Source organism: Equus caballus, chromosome 28, assembly GCF_041296265.1.
Source record: "Equus caballus isolate H_3958 breed thoroughbred chromosome 28, TB-T2T, whole genome shotgun sequence".
NCBI lineage: Eukaryota > Metazoa > Chordata > Mammalia > Perissodactyla > Equidae > Equus > Equus caballus.
This window is the reverse complement of record NC_091711.1, coordinates 14,918,771-14,944,700: the sequence shown is the minus strand read 5'-3', so window position 1 is coordinate 14,944,700 and position 25,930 is coordinate 14,918,771. Positions and strand designations below refer to the sequence as shown.

Genomic DNA, 25,930 nt, shown 5'->3' with positions numbered 1-25,930 from the left:
GAAGTGGGTTTCCATCATTTTCTTTGATTTTCGTACATGCTATCCTGACTGGAGTATGAAAGACTCCTGTAGGGACATGAGATCCTATACATCCAGAACCTAACAGGCTGCCTGTCAAACAAGAAACAACAGCTGGGTTAAAAAATATAGTATGTGCAAGTCTTGGCAACTTACTAGAATGTGTGGTTTGATGATGGGAGAATACAATCAAATATATTTTAATATTTCTAAAACTTGATAATGGTGATGCCATTCCCAGAAATGACAAAAGAAATCAAGAGAGGGAAGGAAGAGGAAGAGACTTGTTTGGAAGTCGACTTGGGTTTATGGATGTGGCTGAATCTGATGTATTTGTGAGGTACTTAAGTAAAGCTGTTCAGATGAAAATGAGAAATGTAAATCTGAACTTCTAAAGACAGGTGGGAGCCTGATACATGATTCAAGTCCTTTGTTGTGAGGGGAGCTGCTAAGAGAAAGAGGAAATATAGAGAGACAGGAGCTGAGCATAAAGCATTAGAGTATGCCTAGATACACTTAGGGGATGAGTAAGAAGAAAAACCCTTAAAGAAAACAGATGAGTGTTCAGAGTCTGAAAAAGAAACTTAGCAGAGTAGGCTTAATAGAAGATAACGGGCAAGTTTGGAGAAAAAACAATTATCAACATGGTCAACTGTGGCTGAAAGGTCAAGGAAGCCCTGGAACGAAAGAAGTCTTAAAATAAATACCAGCTATCTTCTCAGTAGTAAAGGAAGGCAGAAATGTGGAGGAGTGGAGAGATTTGAATTTTTAAGTGAGAAGAAAGGTTTAGAAAAGAATGTAGATGATTTTAAGTGGTCATTAAGAAAACAATAAACAAATTAATGCACAGATTTCAGGTCCTAAAAGGCAGGTAGTCAATATCTGAGTGGGCAAAAATTTGCATGAGTGGATATGAATTTGCACTATTCTGTGAGTTTTTTCAACAAGTTTAGCACCTTGGAGTGAACTCAAGAGGAGCTAGTTTTGAGGAAAATACAAGATATTCACTTTTAGACATTCCGAAGATTAATATATGGAAAAGAGAATGAAGATCAGGATATAGGTTTGGGATTAACCTACATAGAAATGACACTTGAAACCAATGGCATATGTAGATATTTGTATGTCATAATTTCTATCAGTAAAAAATAGATTATTTTCTCTTACTGGGAAGTTATATCCAATCTAAAAATAGCTTCTATCTCTGTTAGTAAGTGTGGATTAGTTTTTGAGAACCTGAAAATTGCCTTATTTTAATTTGAAGAATAATCCTATTACAACCATTGTAATTAACAAGAGGACATTCATGAAACTTGAAAGGACGGCAAATGTATGCTTGAGAACAGCAGTTGTTGAACCAATATTATAAAAAAATTCTCCTAACCCTCGTCTCTGTGTAAACAATGTATTATTAGAGGAAAACAGAAACAAAACAAAACACATGCAGGGCTACTATTCTACCAGCAGAGACTCAAGTGGCCACAATGCCTGTTTATGACCAATATCTGTTCTAATTAGTTAGTGGTTATGCTGTACTGGTTGTAAAACATTTTAAATATAACCTATTCATATGATAATATATTCACTGAATTACTATATGTAACATTTCAATACTTTCTAAAATTCTAAAGTACATTTTACATATATTACTTTATCATTACAACAACCTTTCAGGACAAAAAGGAACCATTAGAGCAACCACTTTAATAATGATTAACTTAAGATACAGTTGCTGCCTATTTCTTTGTTATTTACTGACATTATGCTCAAATTCAAACACCCAAACAGTGACCCCGAATAAATTCACTTGAAAACTAAAAGTCACTTCACTTACAATACGATATAGTTATTCTTATTAAAATAAAATCCTCGTACCATTTGGTGATGCCATAACAATCTTTAATAATATCCTGAAGTACAGCACGATAGAAGAGTGATTCGGTGGGCAGCTGAAAAAAATGTAGATACATAGAAGCATAAGAAACAAATAAAAAACAGAAATCAAATCAATACCAGAGAGTCAGGACCATAAGCGAATGTTAGAAACCTGACTTTATTGCTAAACATAGAGGACAATTTTATAATTTTTCCACTCTAAGTTAAAATGTACCCTAAGGCTAATTCTCACTGAGAAAATAATTCTGCAAGGAAGTGGGAAAAAACTATAAAAGTAGTAGTGAATGAGGAAGAAAAGGCATAAGCAAATAATGAGCTAATGTCTCAAATGGAGTGCTTATCAGTTAAAAATGTAGAAATAAAGTCTCATGACCAGCAAAGTGCGCCAATAAGAGAGCAGTCAGGTAGGACATGTGCAAAAGAGAAGAGAATGTGGGCTTGTCCTAATGGTGGGGGAACAGAGATAATATTACCTAGGATTCACAGCCAGAAAGAGAAGGTACGACCCTAAGTCAGGACGTACTAAAAATACGTCTGAGGTCTAAAAGATCACAGCATTGGCTACTGCAGACTTGAAAAGAAGGCCCTTAGGGGGCTGGCCTGGTGGCGCAGCAGTTAAGTTCGCACACTCCACTTTGGCAGCCTTGGCTTTGCCAGTTTGGATCCCAGATGTGGACCTACGTACCACTTGTCAAGCCATGCTGTGGCAGGTGGCCCACATATAAAATAGAGGAAGATGGGCATGGATGTTATCTCAGGGCCAGTCTTCCTGAGCAAAAAGAGGAGGATTGGCGGCAAATGTTAGCTCAGGGCTAATCTTCTTCTTCAAAAAAGAAGGGCTTTGGAAAAGACATAGGACCAGAGACTGAAATCTTGGTAGGGCTTCATTTCCTGGGGAAAAAGAGGTGGGAGGTGTCCACGAAGGTGAAAAGCTTTTGAAAGGAAAGAAGGAATGGTTGAAGAGAAGGGCCCTAATGAAGCATGGCAGTTTCAAAGAAGTAGAAGGTAAAAAAGTATTATACACAAAAGAAAGTATGTTTTGCTGTAGCAACGGAAGAGGTACTCTTAAACTAAGAAAGTACAAAAGTCACCAGACTCCATCCACATTCCCAAAGACCTGTTAATATTGATACTGCATAGGAAAATCCAACACAAAATAATGTCAGCAACAACAACCCTGCTACCATGCAAAGTTATTATTGAAAAAAAAAAGAAAAAGAAAAATGAGCAAAGATGAAGGGAGGTCAACAATACTGAATGCTTTTGAGAAGTCAAATAAGGTAAAAACTGAGCCAGCTGTGATGGCCTAGCACTTAAAGTTTGGCATGCTCTGCTTTGGTGGCCTGGGTTCGCTTTCCAGATGTGCAACCACACCACTCGTCTGTCAGTAGCCGTGCTGTGGTGGCTGCTCACATAGAAGAACTAGAAGGACTTAGAACTAGAGTATACAACTATGTACTGGGGCTTTTGGGAGGAAAAAAAAAGCAAAAAAAGAGAGGAAGATTGGCAACAGATGTTAGCTCAGAGTGAATCTTTTATAGGTGAAAAAAAAAGTGAACACTCCCATGCCTGTGGCACGTACTATCCCCATTAAAAAAAATAATAATAAGGTAAAAACTAAAAACTGTCCAATGACTGGGAAAATTTTAAAGATAAAGTTCAATGGAATGTGCATATCCACTAAGTTATCCTTTTGTCACTTCTATTCTCCTTCAAGGCCCCAAATTGTTATTTTCACCTGTTTTCAAGAATATGCTTGGATTCAGATGGAGTTTAGCACAAAATACAATTTTGCCTGTGTGCTCCAGCAGAAAACCTACTCTACTGTCCTCCTTGCATCTAACATCAAGTTCCTACACTGTGGATCCCAGGTGCTGAGACTACGAAAAAACAAAAGTTGGGAGTTGAGGGTCAACCATTATTTCTTGGGTCTTCACCTGGTGGCAATGCCCTTTTAAGTCACTCGAGAATGTCTGTCTGACTTGTAGGATCTTGACAGAGCACTTTGAAAGAACACAAAGTTATACCCTCTCTGGATGGTGGGAATAGTGTGAGGGTGATTCCAGTAGGAAAAGGTGTCAGGAGTACTAGAGTCCCCAACTCAACTCTGATATGTAAACAAAAAGCAATAGGATATATTGGAGTATATCAAGAGGCTGTTTGACTTAAAAGTAATTTGGTCTGACCTTGTTTTTCCAAAAGGGCCTGATGTGGCACATTGAGCAAGCATTGTACATCTGCTTTAAACCTTAATTATGTCCCAAAGGCAAGAATGATGCCCTTAAAGACAGGGATGTAGCTTCCCCCCATAGCGGAATTTCTTTAAGGATAAGCATCTCTTCCTGGAAACTAAGGAATAATTACTGACCTGCTGACAACCAACTTGCTGTGCCAGCTAAGCATCTTGTAACAGTAGTAAGAGATATTCCTGTCATATGTGACACATGCTCTTTATTCCGAGACAGTATATAATCATTCTGTACACCCTACTTCTTTGGTGCCCTTCCTTCCTTGGGGAAATAAGGTGCTGGACTATAGTCCTCAGACTTGGCTCATAATAAACTCACCCTAATTTTGATTTATAGATTGATTGTGGATTATTTGCATCAACAACTCCTAAAATAACTCAACTGAAAGCAGACATACTCACATACTTGAGTGCCCACACTTGTAACCTTCAAAGGCACACTTCTTACATAAAATCTCTTTCCAAATACAACTCCTTGACTTGAGACAAAAATCTCTTATTGCTAAACATTCCTTTTCCGGAGACTGCTCCAAAACATTTCACTCAGAATTTCCTATCTCTGGATATATTTTCCATTTGACATTTTTTCATCTTGAGCAGTTCTTTTCAGTATCAAAAATCTCTGCTTTATCATCTGTCCTCCTCTTTCCCCCAAATCCACTCAGTTCTCTAACAAAAATGCTGAAATCCCTTTTCTTATATTAACACCTACTTTTTTATTGTTCTATTCAAATTAACGGCATTTTGGAAAATATATTATTACATGAAGTGAATTATTAGTATCATAAATGGCTTACAAAGAGTTCTTAACTTTTTATTTGGTTAGTTATAGTAGATTGGACCTTTAATTTTATGTGACTTTTATACGAAACTCCTAAAAATAGTCAAGCTGGTATATGAACTGAGGAAGCCTGGCTCTGACGTCCCAGTACCAAGCTATGACATTATTTTGCCTTTCAGACACTTGGGCAAGGATGAGGTGTCATTAATTTTTTTTATTATATAATTTCACTTAGGAAAAAAAACTCCTAAAAAGAAAGTTCTTCTTCTCATGCTTTGAGAAAAATTATATAAAATGATATCAAGATTATTTAGAAATAAATGTATATTTATGTTATTAACCAATTGTAGAAAGAGCACAAAAAAGATAAAGAAACACATTTTAAGCAAGAGAACATACAGAAACGGAATGCATAGAGAAATACAAACAGGATAGAATAAATCATCATTCCCAAGTTACCCTAAGTAAATAAGAGCTTTACAGCTGTTTCCTAAGAGAAAGGGAAGAGAGTTATGAAGTGCCTTCAGATGTGCATTCCTGGGATAACTAGGACTATCCATCCTGGTAAATACAGATGGGGGTAAGTGGGAAGGGAGTCAACATCTCCCGAGCAGCCTGTGCCTGACTATCCCAGAAATAAACTGGATGTGGCTCAGAGTTTACTTTCTTTCCTTCACAAGTGATAAATCAACTTAACACTAATGCATTTTACAATGGGAGGGAGCAGAAACAGTACACCCTTAGAGTTCATATATCAGACATGCATCGTACAGGTCTAGTGGAGAGGGCACTATGCTAGAAGTCAGGACTCTACAATTAATTAAGGGAGCTAGACAGCAGTACTAAACGTCAGCTGTGTATCACGTTCTCATATAAGTTTGGGATAATACCCAACTCATAAGATTGACTGTAAACATGAGCAAGCACTTGGGAATGGAAAAACACCATACAAATTCGCTGGGGCATTATTATCATGAAGGCTCTTTCTTCTTCCAGACCCCTAGGGAGCCACTAAGTGGATATGGAGTACAGTAGTTAAGAACTTGGGCTTCGGAGTCAGAGATTCAAATCTCAGTGTCCATTACTTAGTGTCTTCATGTATATAGTGGGACAATAAGAGTACTTGTCTCATAAGACCATGTATGTAGTGCTTTAATTGATGAAGAAAACTCTGAATAGTACTTTGGTAAGCCCTGTGTTAAACTTCACTATTATTTTCATGATCGTAATTATTAACTACCTATAACAACAACAATAGTTGACATTTACTGAACACTTACTAAGTGCTAGACATTATTTTACACATTTTACATTTTTCCTCCATTTAATCCTCACAACAAGTTTACAAGGAAGGCATTACTGTTACTCTCATTATTATTGTTATTATTCCTATTCTACAGATAAAGAAATTAAGCTATGAAGAAATTCTGATGTATCCAAGGTCACTAAGCCAGTAACTGATGAAGACAGGATGCAAATTAGCAGTTTGAGACTAAAACCCACACACTTAAACAGTATGCTCTAAAGCCTTTAAAAATGCCTGATAAAAAATTTTTTATCAGTTTTTAAATAGGTACAATTAATACATTAAAAAAAAAAGTTCTTAGCATTGTGCCTGGCCCAGAGTAAAGCACTCAGTATAAATGATATGTATTGCTATTATCATTTTTAAAAATTCAAAGTGACACATTAATGTTCCTTGAAAAGAAGCAAAAGAGAAATTTCTAAAATTTAGGTTCAATAAGAAAAATCTTGTGAAAACTTTAAACTCCTAAAAATAAACTTGAAAAATTCCTAATATGTTTCATGAATCATAAAGTGGAGGATAAAGCAATTATCGGGATATTTGGTGGATACATTTAACTTCTGTTTACATGTGCGAACTCATTTGGCTGTTGCAACTAATGACTAATGAAGTCAATAAAGAAAAAAGTTCAAAAACAGCCAACTGAAATATGTGTTTTGGACTATAGTTCAAAAATAAAATGAATGCAATACCTTGTTTATCTTTGCTTGAAGTAAGCCCCATAAAAGCCTAACAACAACAGCATTCTTTAGAAATATTTATAGACTGTTTAGTATAATATGAAGAAGTGAGACATTAGTACAAGAATATAATGTGGAAGTTTTCCTAAAAGTTCAATTCCCTTTTTCTGAAAGTTCTCTTCTCTTTTAAAGTAAACTTAAAGAAAAAAATATAAATTTGAACATGAAGAGGTGACAAGAAGAGGTGCTATTTATTAAAATCCATCAAGTTTTAAGTTCATCAGCAGGTCAAGCATGAAGAGTACTTTAAGAAAAGCTATCCTGTTCGTCAGCTGGATTAGAGTTAACATTCTTACTTACCCCTCGGCCAACTGCAACCCGCTCCAACGCCTGTAAGGAGAAAAAAATAAGACAAAGAAACGCTGATACACTTAGTCTTATCTTTTAAGGCTTATAAACACAGTCATATAAGGGTTTGTAAAACTGACATTAAAAAGATTAATTAACAACATGAAAGTTTACACACTTAAAAGTCTTAATATCATTAAGGAATGTTAACTGATATATTTGTATAATTTAAGGCTGATATAAAATGGATGTGTGTCATGTATACAAACACATACACACCCCAATTGTACACACTCCTTGAATTTTAGAAGGGATTAGAAAAGAGAAAAGAAATGAAGTGACATATTCTTGGCTTACTTTTACTGTAGCTAAAACAATCAAATAAATCCAAAGCTACTATTATGCATATATATGGACACATTTATATACATTTTAACTTTTTTCTTCTAATTTTTTATAAACATATAATTTCACCTTTTATTAAACAAGATTATATTGAACAATTATAGTTGAAAACTTAGTTTTGAAAAGTATGTATGTTTTTGGTCTGCAAATTCAAATTCATATATGATCCAAGTACCTGGTAGAAGAGAAAGTAATATATTTTTACAATCCTATATATAGCTTGTTTTACCTTTTTTTTGGTGAGGAAGATTAGCCCTGAGCTAACATCTGTTGCCAATCTTTCTCTATTTTGTATGTGGGATCCCACCACAGACTGGCTTGATGAGCCACATGTAGGTCTGTGCCCAGGATCCGAACCTGCAAACCCTGGGCTGCTGAAGTGGACTGCATGAACCTAACCACTATGCCACCAGGCCGGCCCTTGTTTCACATTTATATTTATTTAAGATCCAAAACACTTTTATAAAATATTTCCTAATATTTCTAATAAATTTCATAATCCAACATATATGAAAGATATGTATAAAAGATTTGTTATAATTTAAACATGGAACAGAGCCTTCTGAAACTTTCAATTTTTGGAGTGTGTAAAAAAACCTTCATTTTTTTACATTTCCACACATATAGTTTTATAACTGAATTAGATTAAAATATTTGAACTGAAATTTCATTTTTAAAATTTTAATTGGAAAATATCTCAAACATTAAGTAGTAAAATATAATAGATCTGTATATACGCCTTACTCAAATTTAAAATACTCATATTTGCTTCAGATTTCTGTCTTCATAAATAATACTTTTTAGATATAGCTGAATCATATACTTTTAAAACTGAAAGATAATTTACAGATTATCCTGCGTAAGTGCAATTTTTGCAGATGCACGAGGTTATTGACAGGGTAATTTGCCTCAAGTTGCATAGCTGGTTAGTAGGTGAGCAGGAACTAAAACTTGTTCTTCGAACTCTGATTTATTTCTCATGCCCTCACACCATGAAGATTTTGTGGGAAAACGAGTTGATTGCACGAAAATTTGTTTCACAGAATAGTTTGGAGAAAAAAATGTAATTTTTTCATTGACTTGAAGGATACTTTCACTGAACATCTAGAGACAGAGTGTTATGAATACAGGTGGTAGTTATTATATAATTTTAATATTAAGTTAAATACCAACAGGCCCAGAATAAGTTTATCATTGAAGAAAACACTGAGTATTCATTTACATGCTGGTTGTGCTCATTTCAGGTTAGATTTTTGTGTTACTGGCTTTTGCTCAAAGGCTGAACTGAACAAAGAAACAAAAGAGTTTTCAATAATAAATTATTTGCTGTCAATAAAAATATCATGTAACACAGGACTACTTTTGGCATGTGCTGCTGATCAGTTTATTTTAGAAATACAAATGATAAATTTTGATTACATAATAAGAGATAATTAGGTAGGTGATAGGTTTCTTGGAAACATTAATATTTTTCTTGGCCAAAAAATAATGAAGAAAATATACCAAGTGTTCATTTCATACTAATCTAAAATATTTTACAGTTTTATCAGCCTTGAAGTATGCTGACAAGATTGCACTATTCTAATTAAATTTTATTTCTGGTTAGTACCCTTAACAATTTATCTGAAAGTGTCAGCAGAAAGATCTCTTTTTTTAACTCCTTAAGCTTTGAACATTTGTGGAAAAGGTCAGTTATAGAACAAAAGGCAATAAAACAAGATGCACCAAAAGAAATGTTCCTTAGATTTTCCACGATTACTCTAGCATCAAAAAAAGAAGTCAAGGTGAGCAAGGACTGGGACGAAGCTAAGGAGAGGGGCATTTCATGGGAAGCTGACTTGGTCAGGCAAAGTTCTTAAGTCCAGCATGGTCTATAAATTCTACATTTTGGAATTTATTTTTCAAAAGCTCTTCTTTTTGGTTCTTTGAATGTTTATTTTTATAGCAAACATTCTTGTTTTGTGGATGCAGTATATTTTTTTTTACCTCTTCAAGGGCTATTAATAGTTATTTTATGTTATTTTATTTTGGGTAGTATCCATTTCCTCCAGGTTGCTGTCTTTCTATTTGTTGATCTGATCTCTCTTCTTTCCTATTAGGCTTTCTTAGACATCTCGTGATTCTTGGCTGTCTGTTGATAATTAAAATGGGGGTATCATACACCTGATTAGAAGCATTGTCTTGATGAGTGAGGACTGTTAGTTCGGGACCTCGCTGTAAAGGTGAGGTGTCCTGTTTCACTGTGAAATCCCCGATGCCAAGATCTTTAGGTTTTCTCTTAGGCTAGTCAGATTCTCTACAAAAGACTAGTTCAATTTCTTGCCTGGAGGGTATAAGCTTGGCTACCAGCATTCTGGGAACCAAGTCATTCCAAGAATGACCTGCCAGTATAACAAGACCTTGAACAAGTATCATTTATAGACATAATGAAAGAACAAGACAAATTCCCAGAAAAGTATCTTAAGAGGACTTACAAAAGGAAATTATTATTTGAGCATAAATAGATTTCTAAGATAATTCCAGGATATATGATCTAGAACACTGGTACCCTATTTTTTATATTGCTGTTACTGGTGGATAAATAACAGCCTAATAGTAACTACTTTATCCTGGGATTGGATATTAAACACATTACTTAATCAACTATATTTTAAATTTCTAATGATAAAAAACCACTTACACTGTTTAACTTGCATCTGTTCCTTTGTAAACACAGCAACACAAACAGAGAAGACCAGGGGATAAGTGTTCTAGGTCTAAGGACACAAGCCAATCAGGAACAAGCAAGGTTGTATTTGACTAGATAGCTACTTGATACCCCAAGTGGCTTAATAATAATTCTTCCCATTCTATTAAAAACTAGAAAACCAAATGCTCTGCTACGAACACACACAAACACACCACAGAGCTGTCGATAAAGCACTGAACTAACTCTGTGCTTGAGACGTGGTAGTTGGTGTATTTTATATGATAGTTAAAGTAATTATACGTAAAAGATAAAGTATCATAATGTAGAATTCAGTATAACTATAAATTGTTACCACACTGCATGTAGAGTGGATAATGTTGGAAGGGCAAGTCATTTTTTTCTCATAATTTGCAATGAACAAAAGCATTAATGATGATGCTCTGCAAAATTTGGCATTTAATGCATAGTATTAGCCAAAAACAATAAATTCTGCAACATCTGGATAAAGCTCTTAGTCTAGAAAAAAATATAACCATACCAAACAGGCTGACATTCTGGCATTACGACCACAGCACCATCTTTCTTCCTTTAAATAGCAGGACATTGGAAATCCCCACTTTTGTTGAGTACATTCTGCAGATGGGGGAAAAATATGGATTATTTAAATAAAATTCTTCCTCTTTCAGTTTAAGTAAATAATCTATTGAGAAAGCAAATCAGTCATTGAGAGAGTCAAACAGTAGTTAAACATGGAAGTGGTAATGTTTAACTGTTCATTCCAGTCTGTTAATTGAAAGCATATTAATGCTATGAAAATGGTATTTTCTCAACAACAGCTGTTTTGTGTTTAAGCTCCAGGTCTGATACCAACCAATTTGCCAATTATTTCTCTAAGATTTAGCAAAAGCAATTTAAAATGAAAAAACTTTTCATGTTCAATGTAACTATAGCAGATAAGTAATGAGATACTGGACATTTATTGAGGACTTGACTTTCTAAAAAAATAATTTATTAAATAAGACATTTGGCAATTTTTTAGAGAACAATATTAATTGATTCCTGAAAATGTTGAAGCAACAATTTTTTTCCAGCCACAATGTTCAATTTCCAGAGAAAGAACAGCTGTATTGGCTCTTTTTTCTTCATTGTTTTAAGAGCTGTAATATTTTCAACTATGATTCAATTTGGCTCAACTGGTATGGTTCAAGTAATAACAAAAAAAATCAGCATTCATTGCTTAATCACACATATCTGCTTCCCAAATCACTCGCAGAGTTACATATGCAACTTGCTGATGTTTAAACGCCTTATCTAGAACTATTAATTACACAGAGGTTTTGAAAAGAAAAACAAATCAATTTTTATTTTAAATTAAAGCCTGGAAAATAAGAGCTTAAATTTTACGAAAACTGTGACAATGAAAAGAAAATTGAGATAAACATAAATTTTCTATTAGGTTAAAAACTACAACAGAACTAAAAACTTGAAAACAACAAAACTCCTTAAAAGAAAATACTGTTGAGGTAGATTCCACTAAATAAACTTCTTTGCTATGAAGGATCAGATGATTTTTGATTAAAATAGAGAAAGTTTAAGTTTCATGCAGATCATACTGTAAAAGTGGTTTCTTTCAGGTATTAAATTAAGATTTATAATAGACCCTACTGATAATCAGATGGAAGATACAGACCTTCCCCCAGGAATATAAATAATAATAATGCTAGTATTTATATAGCACTTAATATTGTTAAGCACTATTGTAAGTGCTTTAAATGTATTAACTAGCTTTAGATGCTAAGTGCTTTAAATGTATTAACTAGTCCCCAGAGCAATTCTATGAAGTAGGTAAACTATTACCCTCAATTCTATCAAGTAGGTATACTATTATTCTCAATCCTATGAAGTAGGCATACTATTATTATTCTTATTACACTATCATTCTCATGTTTCAGATAGGGAAACTGAGCACAAGGAAGTTACATAAATTGCCTAAGTTGCAAATCGAGTACATGGCAGAGCTGGAATTTAAACCCAGGCAGTCTGCCTCCAGAGACCATGCTCTTAACTGCCAAGTTCTATAAACAATTTCACTCCCAAGTGCACAGGACTCATAGAGCCCTTGAAGCCTATCCAGGTCCTAGGGACCCTGGACTGCTCCTTCTGTCTATTTCCAAGATGACTTGAAACAGTGGTTTGAGTTTTCCTGAAGGCTTTACAATGTAACTGAGACACGATTATTGCTAAATGAAAGGTTTACAGTAAGTAGGGTTTTTTTTGTTACAACTAAAAAGAGAAATACCTAGATCTTACTGCACAGGGTAAAGGGCTAGAGAGATGGGGTTGTGCTACTTCAATCAGAGGGTTTAGCAAAAGTGCTAACCAATAAAACAGCTAGTTTTTCCCTCGCCCCCATCAATTCTCTCCTTGTTCCTTGTAGTAACAGAGGACTCAACTTTCAGCTGGGTATTCAGCAGTTCAGATTAAAGACTGCAATTCTCAGACTCCCATGCAGCCACTAGCACAGCTCCAAGACTAAGTTTTGGCTAACTGGATGTGGGCAGAAATGATGTGTGCAAATTCTAGGTCACACGCTTAAAGGGAGGGGGTATGCTTTTTCCCCTACACTTTCCAACCCCCTTCATCCCTCCTCTGTCTGGAATGTGGCCACGATGGTAAGCCAACTAGGACCATATAAACAAGAGAAGCAGAGGATAGAGCAACAAAATAGAAGGATTCTGGGTTCTTGGAAGACTTTTTGGTAGAGAACTCCCATATCAGCTCTAATGCTCTACTTCTGGATTGAAACAGAAATATCCCTCTGTCTTGCTGAAGTCACTCTTACTTTGGGTCTGAACGTATTTCGCATCTAAGGCTTTATCTTAATTTAATGCTTCTCAAACTTTTTACAGCTCAGCACTCTCGGAGTATGGCAAAATTTGTACATCACACTGGAATAAACAGATGATGGTGATTGTGTTGAGGCAAAACCCAGGAGATGAAGGAAGTAGTATTTCAGGAACACCCATAAAGTATCCATGGCACACTGGTTGAACAGTTCTGTCCTAATTAACATAAAGTCTTCTTTGAGGATGTGATATTTGAGCAGAAACTTAAATGAGAAGCATCACTGAGAATATTAGGGGAAGACAAGGAAAAACAAACACACTAAGCTTCTACCAAGACATAGTTAATCTTCAAAAACACAATATGAGAATATTTTACAGCTTAAAATGATAATTAACTAGCAATTTCCCAACTTCTAATATCCCAACCAAATACCTGGAAAACAAACTTATAACACTGGAAAGGAGGAGATGAAAGTCAACTTATTGCAGAATAAGAAACAATGGATTTGTAATGAAAAGTACAATTAGTATACCATCACTGCTCTCTGCAATTCACCTTATGCTATCAGGAAAAAAGCATGTTGGGGCCAGTCCCATGGCCAAGTGGTTAAGTTCACGTGCTCTGCTTCGGCAGCCCAGGGTTTTGTTGGTTCAGATCCTGGGCGCGGACATGGCACTGCTCATCAGGCTATGCTGAGCCGGCATCCCACATAGCACAACAAGAGGCACTCACAACTAGAATATACAACTATGCACTGGGAAGCTTTGGGGAGAAGAAGAAGAAGAAAAAAAAGATTGGCAACAGATGTTAGCTCAGGTGGCAAGCTTAAAAAAAAACAACAACAAAAAGCATGTCTCTTTGCCTGAAAACAGGTAGAAAGATCCTCTCCCAGTAATAATCTAAAGAAAACTTTGACTGAAAAATTACTTTGACTGAAAATTACTACTTAACATTAGATTGAAAGGGGAACAGTATTTCTGGAAAATATATGACATTAGAAGGGGTATATTATTTCCAGGAAAAAGAAATCTAATACAGCCAAGTGTCACTTGACGACGGATATACGTACGTTATGAGAAATGCATTGTTAAGTGATCTTGTCATTGCGTGAACCTCATAGAATGAGCTTACACAAACCTAGGAGGTACACCTCCTACAAACTTAGGCTGTATGGTACTAATCTTATGGAACTACAGTTGTATACGAGGTCCGTCACTGACTGAAACGTCATTATATGGCGCATAACTGGAGAAGAAACCCACACCCAAGTTACTCCCAAATTCTTGACCCACAGAAACCGTGAGAGATAATACATAGTTATTGTGGCTCTAAGCCATTCAGTTTTGTGGTGATTTCTCAAAAAGTATCAGATGATAAATACAGTCTAGAAGTAGCAAGGAGGAGGCTAAGTAACCCATATAAGGGAAGTGAGACAGAGAAATCCACTGCTTGAGGCATACAGAAAGTGTGCTTCCTTAGGAAGGAGCGAGGTTTTGATTAGATAAGAAAATAAGGGAACTTTGAGAGAACAGGTTGTGCACATAGGCAATTTCAGTAATGACTGACTGTGAATTCCCAAGGGTTGTGGAATTGAGGAGGGGTGGAAGACCAGTCAGAACAAAGGACATAGAGACAGACATTTGATTAGAGTCCCAGAAATCAGGAATGAATTGTGAGGCCTGGGGCTCTGGTGAGGTCCCACAAGAACAGGGATCAAAGGCATGATGGCATTAGTCCTGGCAGTCTCTAGGGAGATGGTGGTGAAGCTGTGAGTGTGGTGGAAGAAGGAAAGGAGAGGGAGTTTTTCAGGGCAACACAGAGTTCTGGGCTCCCCAGTTGATTTCTGGTGATAAAGGGAAGATGCAGGCAGGGATACATAGGACTCCTGGGATCCCTCTTGATTTCAGATTATACAGCATGGAAGCCAGAGGGGAGCAATCAGACACTGAGCACATGGGGCTGTCCCTGGAGAAATGGAGGCTAGTGGGAGATGGGCAAGTAAGTTCCCTAACTTGTGTGATAAGAACGATGAGGATGGAGGAGGGTTACTGTCTTCCTTAGGGCTCACAAAGCTACTCTTTGCCACCACAACGAAGACCCAGAGAAGGGTATGTACTCTTAATCCGTGTGTAAGAAAGTTCTCTCTTCAACCCTCATAACAGCGTGAGGGATAGCAGAAGGGCAGTCTTACTGATGCACGTGGCTCCCCGCATCCCTACCCAAAACAACTAGCAACTTTAAGATCCTAGGGCAGTTTACGGAGATTCTACTAGTTTGTTCTTTCATGTGTCAATAACATTATTATCCACTTAATTACACAAGTTCGAACTTTACAACCATCTTATACTATTCTCCCCTTTAATCCCCAAGTTCTTACACACACATCCTCTGTTTGTCCTCTCCTCTTATGACACTCGTCATTGGATTTAGGGTCCACCCAAATCCAGTATGACCTCATCTTAACTAATTACATTTGCAAAGACCCTATTTCCAATTAAGGTCACATTCTGAGGTTCTGAGTGAACATGACTTTTTGGCAGACACTATTCAACCCACCACAATTTGTAAATTATATCTACAATTTAGTTCTGTATCACCAATAGCATAACCAACATCTCCAGATGGATATTTCACTGGCACCTTAAAAACCACAATGTAAAAACCAAAACTATGAAAGTTAGAGGCGAAAATTATAAAGCAAATGTCAGTCAATACAGGAAAAGCTAAATAGAATAGAGTACATGCATTCCAAGAAACACTTTGTAGAGTGTAAAACAAATTTAGTAAATCTATATATATTAACAATGGAAGAGCTCCAAGATACACTGCTAAGTAAAAGGGCAGTCCTGTATTGTTCTTCCTCATCAGAACACCTTGCCACTCTTCCTTATCTTACCAATCTCCTTTGGAATGTTCTTGGGTTCAGTCCCTGTACTTACTCATTTCATCATTTCTACTCCCTAAGTGATCTCATTCAGATTTAACTATCTATATGTTAATAACTCAAGAATTTCTTATCTTTAACCCAGTTCTCAGAAATTCAGAACTAACTATCCAACTGATAACACAACTTCTGCACTTAATTTCTAAAAGGCATGTCAAACTCAACCTGTCCAGAATGGAACAACTTCTATCTCAGTTTTACTCTTTTGGCATTCATATCCAGTTTACTAAATGATAACTCCATCTTTCCATTGTTTCAGGTCAAAATTTTTGAGTTATGTTTTGCTTTTTTCTTTCTTTCATATCCCCATTGAATCTGTCAATAATTTCTGCTAGCAATACTTTTAAAATATAACCAGAATTTAACCATTTCTTCTAATGCTCTCCTCTCATTTAAACCACCATCACCTCTCATCTGGATTACAGTAAGAGCTCCCTAAGGGATCTCCCTGCTTTGACTTTTTTTTTTCAGTTGTACTAGTCTCTTTGGTGTTCCTTGAAAAGGCAAGCAAACTCCTGCCTTTGAGCTTTTTACCTGCTGTTCCCTCTGCCTGGAACACTATTTCTCCAAGATAACTGCATGGCTTCCTCCTCATCCTTCAACTGTCTGCTCAAATGTGATCTCAGCAACAAGACCTTCGCTGGTTACTCTATATAAAACTGGATCCCTCCAGTCTCACTCATTTAGCTTTATTTTTCTCCATAGCACTTATCAGCATCTGATAAACCAGATATAAATGTTTGCTTTTTATTCTGCTGTCTCTACACACTAGGATTAAATGACAAGAGAGCAGGAACTTTTTCTTCCTTCCATCTCTCTTGCCCCTAGAAAAGTACCTGGCACATTGTAGACCCGCAATAAATATTTGTTGGAAGAATAGATAAATGAAGGAATGAATCATTACATTCAGTTTGATTCCTTTTGTTAAAAAGCCCTTAGATATTTGTACATATTCAGATTTGTGTATGTACAAGCATAGGAAGAAACACGAGAAGGGAGTGTCACTATGGCTAGTGATGCTGGATAAGGACTTTCACTCTTTACTGTATATGTCTGTATACTGTCAGAATTTCTTTTATATTATTATATATTAGTTATGTTAAAAGGTAAATATATAAATAAGTAAATGTTGCTTAATATTCTGAGTTCATTCACAGTTTAAAGCACTGTATTAAAGCTTACTTTTTTGTGTGACAGGCCTCTGTGTCATTTTTATAATGCTTTATAATAAAAATAAAATTTAGGTTGATAGGCATCTTGCAGTTTTACACAAAATATTGTTTCTTTAAAAAGGCCAAATATATATCACTTACGAACCCATTCATTTGTTTTTAAAGTTTAGTCTCTGTTCCATGTCATTCTTTCCCAGGATTGACTAAGACTCCTTAGGCTTCCTTACAAATATTCCTCAAGGGTATCTGAAAACTTGCCATATAGAGACTGACACACTCTCAAGCAAAGATGACATTGGATTTTAGCTGTAAAAGTTTAGAAACTTATTTTCCACCTTAGAGTTTTATAGTTTAAACTTAGCATCAAAGACTATAGGACAATTTTATGAAAATTTCTTGATATTTCATTTTAGCTTTTAAATAAGGTTAAGTGTATATGACATTCAAAATATTACCTAAGGAAAAAGGCATATTAAAATTATATTGAACTGTTCAGATTTCTGAAGCATTTATATCTAACAGATTTTTCAAATATATTAAAACAACAACGGGGGGCCAGCCCAGTGGCACAGCAGTTAAGTTCACACATTCTACTTCAGCTGTCTGGGGTTCACGGGTTCGGATCCCGGGTGTGGACATGGCACTGCTTGGCAAGCCATGCTGTGGCAGGCATCCCACATACAAAGCAGAGGAAGATGGGCACAGATGTTAGCTCAGGGCCAGTCTTCCTCAGCAAAAAAAAAGGAAGATTGGCAGTAGATGTTAGCTCAGGGCTAATCTTCCTCAAAAAAGAAAAAACAAAAAAAACCCCTACAAGGATAAATATAATTAAACAACTATGTAAATCAGACCTATACTCCTCAGCCTTAGTAACATAATAAACTGAAGAATAAATTCAAAACGCTACAACCAGAAGGGGAATAAATAGATAATTTACAAGTAGATAAATTCTAAAAACTGCTTTGCTCTCTTAAAATGATTAGACTAAATATGGGTATAAAAAGTTGGTAACTTAAGAAGGTAAAATTTATGTGTAGCTATCAACAACGATTCAAATTGTAAAGGAGGTACTAGAGAAAGATCCTAGAATTCAAGACACTTAAAGAAAATCACAGCATAATGATCATACGTTCATGTTAATTAATCCATTCATCGCATAATAAGGATTGAGCCCCTATCCGCCCTCTCCTTCTGCCTTCACCAGAATGTACCTTCAATCTAAGTCACTGAGATATATAGTCCATGTATAGGCTTTTGCTTCACAGAATATTATAAAGGAGTATAGCTGGTTAGTCAATAGTAAAGGAATAATTTATTATTTCCCATTTGTTTCTCTCTAGACCATTCCAGGTATACCCCTACTTACAACATCCCTTTTTCTGCTTCTCATCTCCACTTACGGTTCCGTTATATACTTAAGATATTAGTATTTCCCTTATCCTTTGGGTTAAAAGTGTAGCTGGAAATATAGTCTTAAGGGAATATGTAAATTAGTGCACATACAAAAGAAAATAAATACCCAGTTAAAAATGTATGTATGACTCTAATAGAGTCATATCTACATTAAAACACTTTTTCTTAATGAATCAGTCTAGATACTACAGTCTTAATATTTTTATGCATGACTATAAGAACAGCAAAGTCTGGGTGCTGAGAGAAAACACTGTTGGTCTGGCAAACTCTGTGACAGCAGCTCCCCAAGAGTGCTTCTCACTGTGGGGGACAAGCTTCCTCTGCCACTCTTGACACACTCTTTATAGTCTTTTTTCAAGACTCTAGTCTTGATAAAAGAGTTTACATTGAGACACATAAGGAACACCTGACACACTGTCAATGAGACAGTCTTTACACTAATATTATCAATCATGCTGTAACTTCATTCCTATACAAACTTTGCTCACTGTGCCAGACTGATGATGAAAGAAATTTAAACAACTTGCTTATAATTTATTTACCATGGGAAAAAAGCAATGTGAGAACACTACAGCAAGATAGTTTTCAAGATCATTTGCTCTACAGTATACAAATCCAAATTTATACATAAAATTAGTAGAAAGTAAACTAGTTTTTTAAAATCCTGTTTTATATTAGTTTGACAGTCAACTTTTGGTAAGAATTTCTATCAGTTTTGATTTCATAGAACTTTATATTTGAGCATAAAATATTTCTTTTTACTACTTCTTTTAAGTGAATATATTAATTTTCTTTCTCGATTAAATTACATTCTTGACTTTTTTTATTTACCATGAGCAAGGAAGAACTTCTTTTATGTTGAATAAATACAGCCTGCATGACCTTCGAAAACCACTTTCTATTAGTCACAAAAAAATAGCGAGGTACAAATTAAAGAAAGGGGTAAAATATATCAAAACTCCATTTCTAACTACTTCTAGGCAGCAAGAAAATGGATGCCCTACGGCAAAAGTAAAATCAGTGCCAATACTCTAGAAAACATACAACTAAGTGAAGATCAGACACAGCTGTCTGTGTGAGGTAATTGTGCAGACTGCCAAGTATATCTAGACATCTCTGCATTCACCCCATATTAATTGGCAAGAAGTTTTCTGAGACATAAGCCAAGCTGAACAGTAAGTAATGTGATCTTGTAACAAAAGCTTATAAACAGCTGAATCTACAAGGCTGACAGATTCTATTTATCTGCTCTAAGATTACAAGAGCAATACCTTATTCAAGCTGAGATAGCTCCTGATGGTTTCTGAATTACTCAACAAGCTAATAAACAAGCTAATAACTTAACTGATAGTCAAGAAAATGAAAACTTAAATATGTATTTACTAGGAATTACTGTCAGATTAATTTTACTTCTTAAAAACCAAACAAATAAAACTTTGGGAAAAACAACATTTACAGTCATTGTTACACTGGCACAGATTTAAAAGCATGGTTTTCAGGGCCCGGCCCAGTGGCCCAGTGGAAAGTTTGCACATTCTGCTTCTTGGCAGCCCGGGGTTCGCCGGTTTGGATCCCGGGTGCGGACATGGCACCGCTTGGCAAGCCATGCTGTGGTAGGCATCCCACACATAAAGTGGAGGAAGATGGGCACGGATGTTAGCTCAGGGCCAGGCTTCCTCAGCAAAAAAAGAGGACTGGCAGTAGTTAGCTCAGGGCTAATCTTCCTCAAGAAAAAAATGTATGGTTTTCAAAAATGCTACATTATCATTCAAATGCAGAATCATAGAAGGAAAGCACACTATTTGTTTACGCAAACCCAACATAAAGTAAAAAAGATACTAAAATTAAACCTAAATGTTGTGATAAATATAGGTGAGGTTCAGTTAGAATGAAAGGCATGTTTTGGAAAGCTACATTCCAGTCACAGAATCATAGTATTAAAGCCAGCAAGAGACCACCAAAATCATCTAATTTCAGCTTTCTCTTTTTACTAATTTACATATGATTCAAAAGGCTAACTGATTTATCCAAGGCCACAGCACTGCAGAAACAGAAGTAAAACTCCTGTCAGTCAAAGCATCTCCTCTTCTATGCCGTGTTCTTGGACTCCCTTGAACATTTAGATATCGCTACCTCTGTGCCTCCAATGTAACTTATGCATAACTCTAATAAAGCACCTTTCACACTGTCTTTTGTTATCTGTCTTCCCATTGGGTTGTAAATTTCTTTCAATTGTTTTATCTAGAAATTCCTGGTATCTAGCAAAGGGGGTACAGTTTCTTGAGTGTCTCCTACATCTCTGCACATTCAATGTTGAATAAACGTTCAGTGATATTCTTAATGCCCAAAGTTGTTACTAAATCAGCTCTCATGTTCTCCTAATTTCAGAGAGAGTTCATTTTAATTTCAGCTTGGCTTTAAATTAGTAGGACTTGCCAGGAAATTTCCATGCCCCAAAATTCAGATTCAAATATTAATGGATCAAATACTAATGATTTATAGAAAGGCTAAAATTAAGTTCATTGAGAAGAATTAATTTGAAATATTATCAATCATTTACAAATTACTTGTTTTTAAAGCTTTCTTTTCTTCAAAGAATTATTTTGAAATATAAGCAACCACTTGTAATTTGTTTTTAATAATAATTTTTTATTTTCTCAAATTTTATGCTAAAATTCTTAGAAAAGATTCAAGTAATGAACATGTGATGTAGTAGGCACCATGATACATAAATGAAGTAAAATATTTCCTCTTCAACTTAGATGTTTATGAATCTGAAAAATCCCTGTGAGATTTAGTTGAGAAATTGAAGGCCTTATGTGAAAAGTTGGATGACCGAAAAAGAAACAAACTTAGGAAGACATAAATATTCTTCAAATTTGTCAAAATAAAGCAACTCATTCTTTCAACAAATATATATTCAGCATCAGCTATATACCAGACACTGTTTAGGATGCTCTATAGATAATGTTGATTTGCAGCTTACATGAGCAAATTTACTTATAACAAACATAAATTTCTATTTATTTCAAATTGTGAAGCTTGCTCACACTGGCTCCGGAGAGAGGGGACTGTGTCCTATCTTCCCAGCTCAGCATTCAGTGACACCAGGTTGGTGCTTGAAAGTGGCCAAACGGGGCGTATTTACACCGTAGAAATCAGGAAACGCTATGTACGAGGACTTTGATTCAGGGACCACCGCTAACCATTTAAACATTTACTATCACACCACTGGCTACAACTCATTAATTGGTCAGGAAATCAATTTAGTGGATTGTGACCAATATCTTATAAATTTAATAGTAAGGAATAGAATAAAAAATACCAGCACCCATTGTGTGTCGTAAGATCCTGTATCTTTCAAAGAACAAATATTAACTGAAAAGAAAAAAAGTACTTTTTAAATAAAATTTCAACTATCAGCTTTATCTATTTAACTGTCTACATACATACTAGGTAGTGATATAGAAAACTAAATTCATCCAGCAAGCCAAAAAAGCCTGTGCGTAATGAAAACTGAAATGTCTCTAATGAGAAAAGCTGTCCTCCAAAATAGAATGGTCTTGGACATCATTACTGCCTCACAAGGAGGCGTCTGTGTCATTATCCAAATAGAATATTGCATGTTCAAAGCTGATGAGTCTATTAATGTGTTGTCTTTATTAAATCACACGAGGACACGAATGAACACCCTGAGTGATCTGGATCATGGGGCTCCTGGTGGAAAACACTGTCACTGGAGCAGCTTCTCCAAGGATACAGCCTTGAGACAGAAATGTGGCGTTGAGACTAACTGGACTGGGCACGCGACTGAGCGCAGCTGAGGCGGCCTGTGTTCACGACTGAACCCAGTTAAGGCCTCTATATAAGTTTCTAAGATTTTGGCGGCTGGGTGCAGTAAACTACTCACCTTGTGATCACTCAAGATAAGCCTCATAACTAAATTGCCTTGTTTATTAAACCTGCCACCTGGCTATCTGGAGTGGTCTGCTTTGTTCCTTTGGTCTCCCCACGCCCTCCACATTTGGGGCTGGTTTCAGGATGTTCCCACTGGAGAGGAGGTTGCGTAGAAACACTGGCCACTCCTTAACTTAACCCACCATGTTCCTTAAACTTGGAATGCTCCTCTCCACATTTTTGCCTACCTAAATCCTACCTCACAGAGCTCAATTCAAAAGTCACTATTTTCGAAAAGCCTTTCCTGACCTAACAAGAAATAATTTTTACCATCTAGCTGGAATAGCTCTTTTAACACTTACATTCTCTTTTTTCCTTACCTCTAAGAAATCACTTACAAATCATATATCTACATATACAAATCATACATAATTTTTTTTGTTTGCTGTTGGTATTATTGTTGGTTTGTTGTACATTTCTAGTACACAAACATAGTGACAGTCTTAAGGTAAAAGTTTCACACAATGGAGAAGCATGTAGACGAGACCTTAGATTCCTCTGTACTAGATATTTAGAACATAAGTCCTTAAATAAGAGAGAAGTCTATCTCTCTTCTGCCACAGCCCAGAGGAAGGCAGGCAGTACACAGTGTGTTATCCAGAGACCACATGAGTATGGTTGCTCTGCTACCCTCAAGACTCGGGTACCAACTCTGGTAGCAAGGTTAATTGCTATTTCTTAGCAAGTAGGAAGGGTGAAAAGAAATAGGGTGGCAAGCAGCTTCCTTTTAAATAAGGTGCACACATCATTTTAACTCACATTCTACTGGCTTGAACTTTGTCATATGCGAGATAAGTAGTCTAGCTGGGTGGCTGGGTGATGTTTACCCTGCTAAAACTAAGAGGGGTTATATTATTAAAAGGAAGAAAAGGACAATGGATACAACTACATTCTGTTACACATACAGTTGGCCCTCCGTATCAACGGGTTTCACAACCATGGATAAAGAGAGCCGATTGTATTCATCATGCTACACCATTTTATTTATATAAGGGATTAAGGATCAGTGGATTTGGGGATCCGCAGGAGGTTCCTGGAACAAATCCCCTGTGGACACTAAGAGATGACTGTACATACTATTACATTCCCCACTCTCCTTTTCACTCCCTTCCAGTACCCTATTCATGCCTTAATATTATATACATGCACCCGCACGCGCGCGCACACAGACACACACACACACACACACACCCCCCCATGGCAGAGAATGCTAATTGCCTACCTAATACCTAGTTTTTCCTTCTTTGTTACTCATAGAATCTTGATTTCATTTGAAGCTGCAATGTGCCCTTCTAGAAGGTTACATTTCTCAGCCTTCTAGAGGTGGCCTATAAGGAAAGAAAGCTGTTGGGTAGAATTTTCAGGCAAGTTCTTCAAAGGATGCTGTCTCAGATGGGAAAAACACTTTCATCTTCATAATTCTTTCCATTTGGACTGTAATGGCTAGAGCAGTAGCAGCCATTATGCAACCATAAGTGAAAGGCCAATAAAACTGCAGACTTTGGCCCTCACACCCTTGAACCATATGAACCAATGTCAGGTACTATGTTACAGATTTTCTGGAAAAAAAGAGGAAAATAAATTCTATGTGATTATGCTAGAATAGTTCCATTTCCATGTATTTATATGTCTGTATTTATAAAAAGTTTCCCAAAATATGATCACTTGCACATAAAACAATCTCAAATTACTATACATGTTCAAAACTTTGCTCTGAAACTTGGTCCTTCCTTAGTGTTCCCTATCAAGTAAGTTGCACCACCAACTATCCAGTGGCTCAAAACAGAAACCTGACAATAGTCTTTGCCAATCCCTTCTCCTCTATCTCCCACTCCTCTAAACAATCTTAACTGTTTCAATTTCTTCTACTCCTGCTACAGCTACTCTAACTTTAGTTCCCATCTTTGTGGTCTCAACTTGTAAGAGTACTTGCTTTGAGCCTCCCCTCTGGGTGTGCCTAAGTACACGTTTTATCATTTGTATTCTACCCCTGGTAGGGCTATGAAACCAGAGCTCAAGTTTGCCATGGTACACAAATACCACTGGTAGCTTCAGTGTTTCCATTTGTGAAACATACATTTGGTATATTTTAATCTGTAGGAATTCCAAGGGCCTGAATTTGGGAAGTATTCCCTCAAAAGGATTTGAATTTGCTTCTGCATAGAGCTGACTGGAGACTGCTTCGTCTCATTCAAGGTCGTGGCTTAGTACGGACTTTTCAGGTGTACCTCCCCTACCATGCAGGAGGTTCAACATCCATCTCTAGATCCCAAAGTGACCAGCATTTGCCTCAAGACAACACTGTCTGCTACCTTACGGCTCACAGTTCCCTGCTCTCGTTTCAACTCCTCTTCCTCCCCTTCCCTTTCTCTCCTTTTAGTTTTCTGTTTTTGACTTTTCTTGATCCATGGAGATTTCCCTTATTTTCTGTGGACTCAGCAATGCTTTAAAAAATACCCTTTCTGATTTAGGCAGGATCTAGCTGAACGTAGCAGGAGAGTTCCTCAGAAATATCACATCTCCTACACTACCAGAAATGCAAGTTAAATACATGCCCTTTTGGAAAAAAAAAAAAAACCATGACCATGTTTTATTCCTCTACATCCTGCAAACTTCTAGCATTAAAATCCCATAGCAGACAAACAGATTTGTTGAATAAAATATGCATTATATGAGATAGAAAATACTTACTGAAAAGACAGCAAGTGCATGCATTGTTGCAATGATGGGATTAACTCACTACTATTTACTTGATGTAGAAATTAGTCAGACCTTTTTATATGACAGAAGACAAGGTTTAATGCTGATATGAACTAGCTAAGATTGCCATATTACTATTATTTTTAATACCGCATACCGGACATCTGAAAGATCTCAAAATACAAGATAAGCTTATTTTTAAACAGCATGTTACATTTTCAAATAATATGCTCAACATACTTTCCTTCAACTTCCAGACTTCCCTTCAACTTTCCAGGTGAAGTATCTCTAAATTTAAAGCAATGAAAGCACTTGTTAATCTTCAAAGACAGTAAAGATGACTATATAAGTATCTAGCCTTCTCCCTTAAAATTCCTACTGGTGACATAAATTGAGAAACAATCTGCCGTAGAATAGGTATCACATGCCTTGACAAATTTCTGTTGTATACAGAAATGGCAGGACCAGACTGAAAGATACCACTAAAAGATGATCGGCAGCCCTTCCCTGGTTAAAAAAACAAAAG

At 36.2% G+C, this 25,930-nt stretch overlaps 1 protein-coding gene across 10 annotated transcripts in view; it reads right to left on the bottom strand.

Annotated features, from left to right (window-relative positions):
• METTL25 (methyltransferase like 25) overlaps positions 1-25,930 on the bottom strand; it is a 120,883-nt gene that overhangs the window by 61,942 nt on the left and 33,011 nt on the right. For 9 of the 10 annotated variants that reach the window (XR_011433661.1, XR_011433664.1, XR_011433663.1 and 6 more), the window contains 3 exons: positions 10,910-11,004; positions 7,290-7,319; positions 1,894-1,967 (listed from right to left, as the gene is read on the bottom strand). Coding sequence is in view for 5 of the 10 variants with exons in the window: in XM_070254216.1 (XP_070110317.1) it covers positions 1,894-1,967; positions 7,290-7,319; positions 10,910-11,004 (199 nt within the window). In the remaining 5 variants the exon portion in view is untranslated. The remainder of the gene's footprint in view (positions 1-1,893; positions 1,968-7,289; positions 7,320-10,909; positions 11,005-25,930) is intronic. The other variant, XM_023631577.2, reaches the window with a different exon arrangement.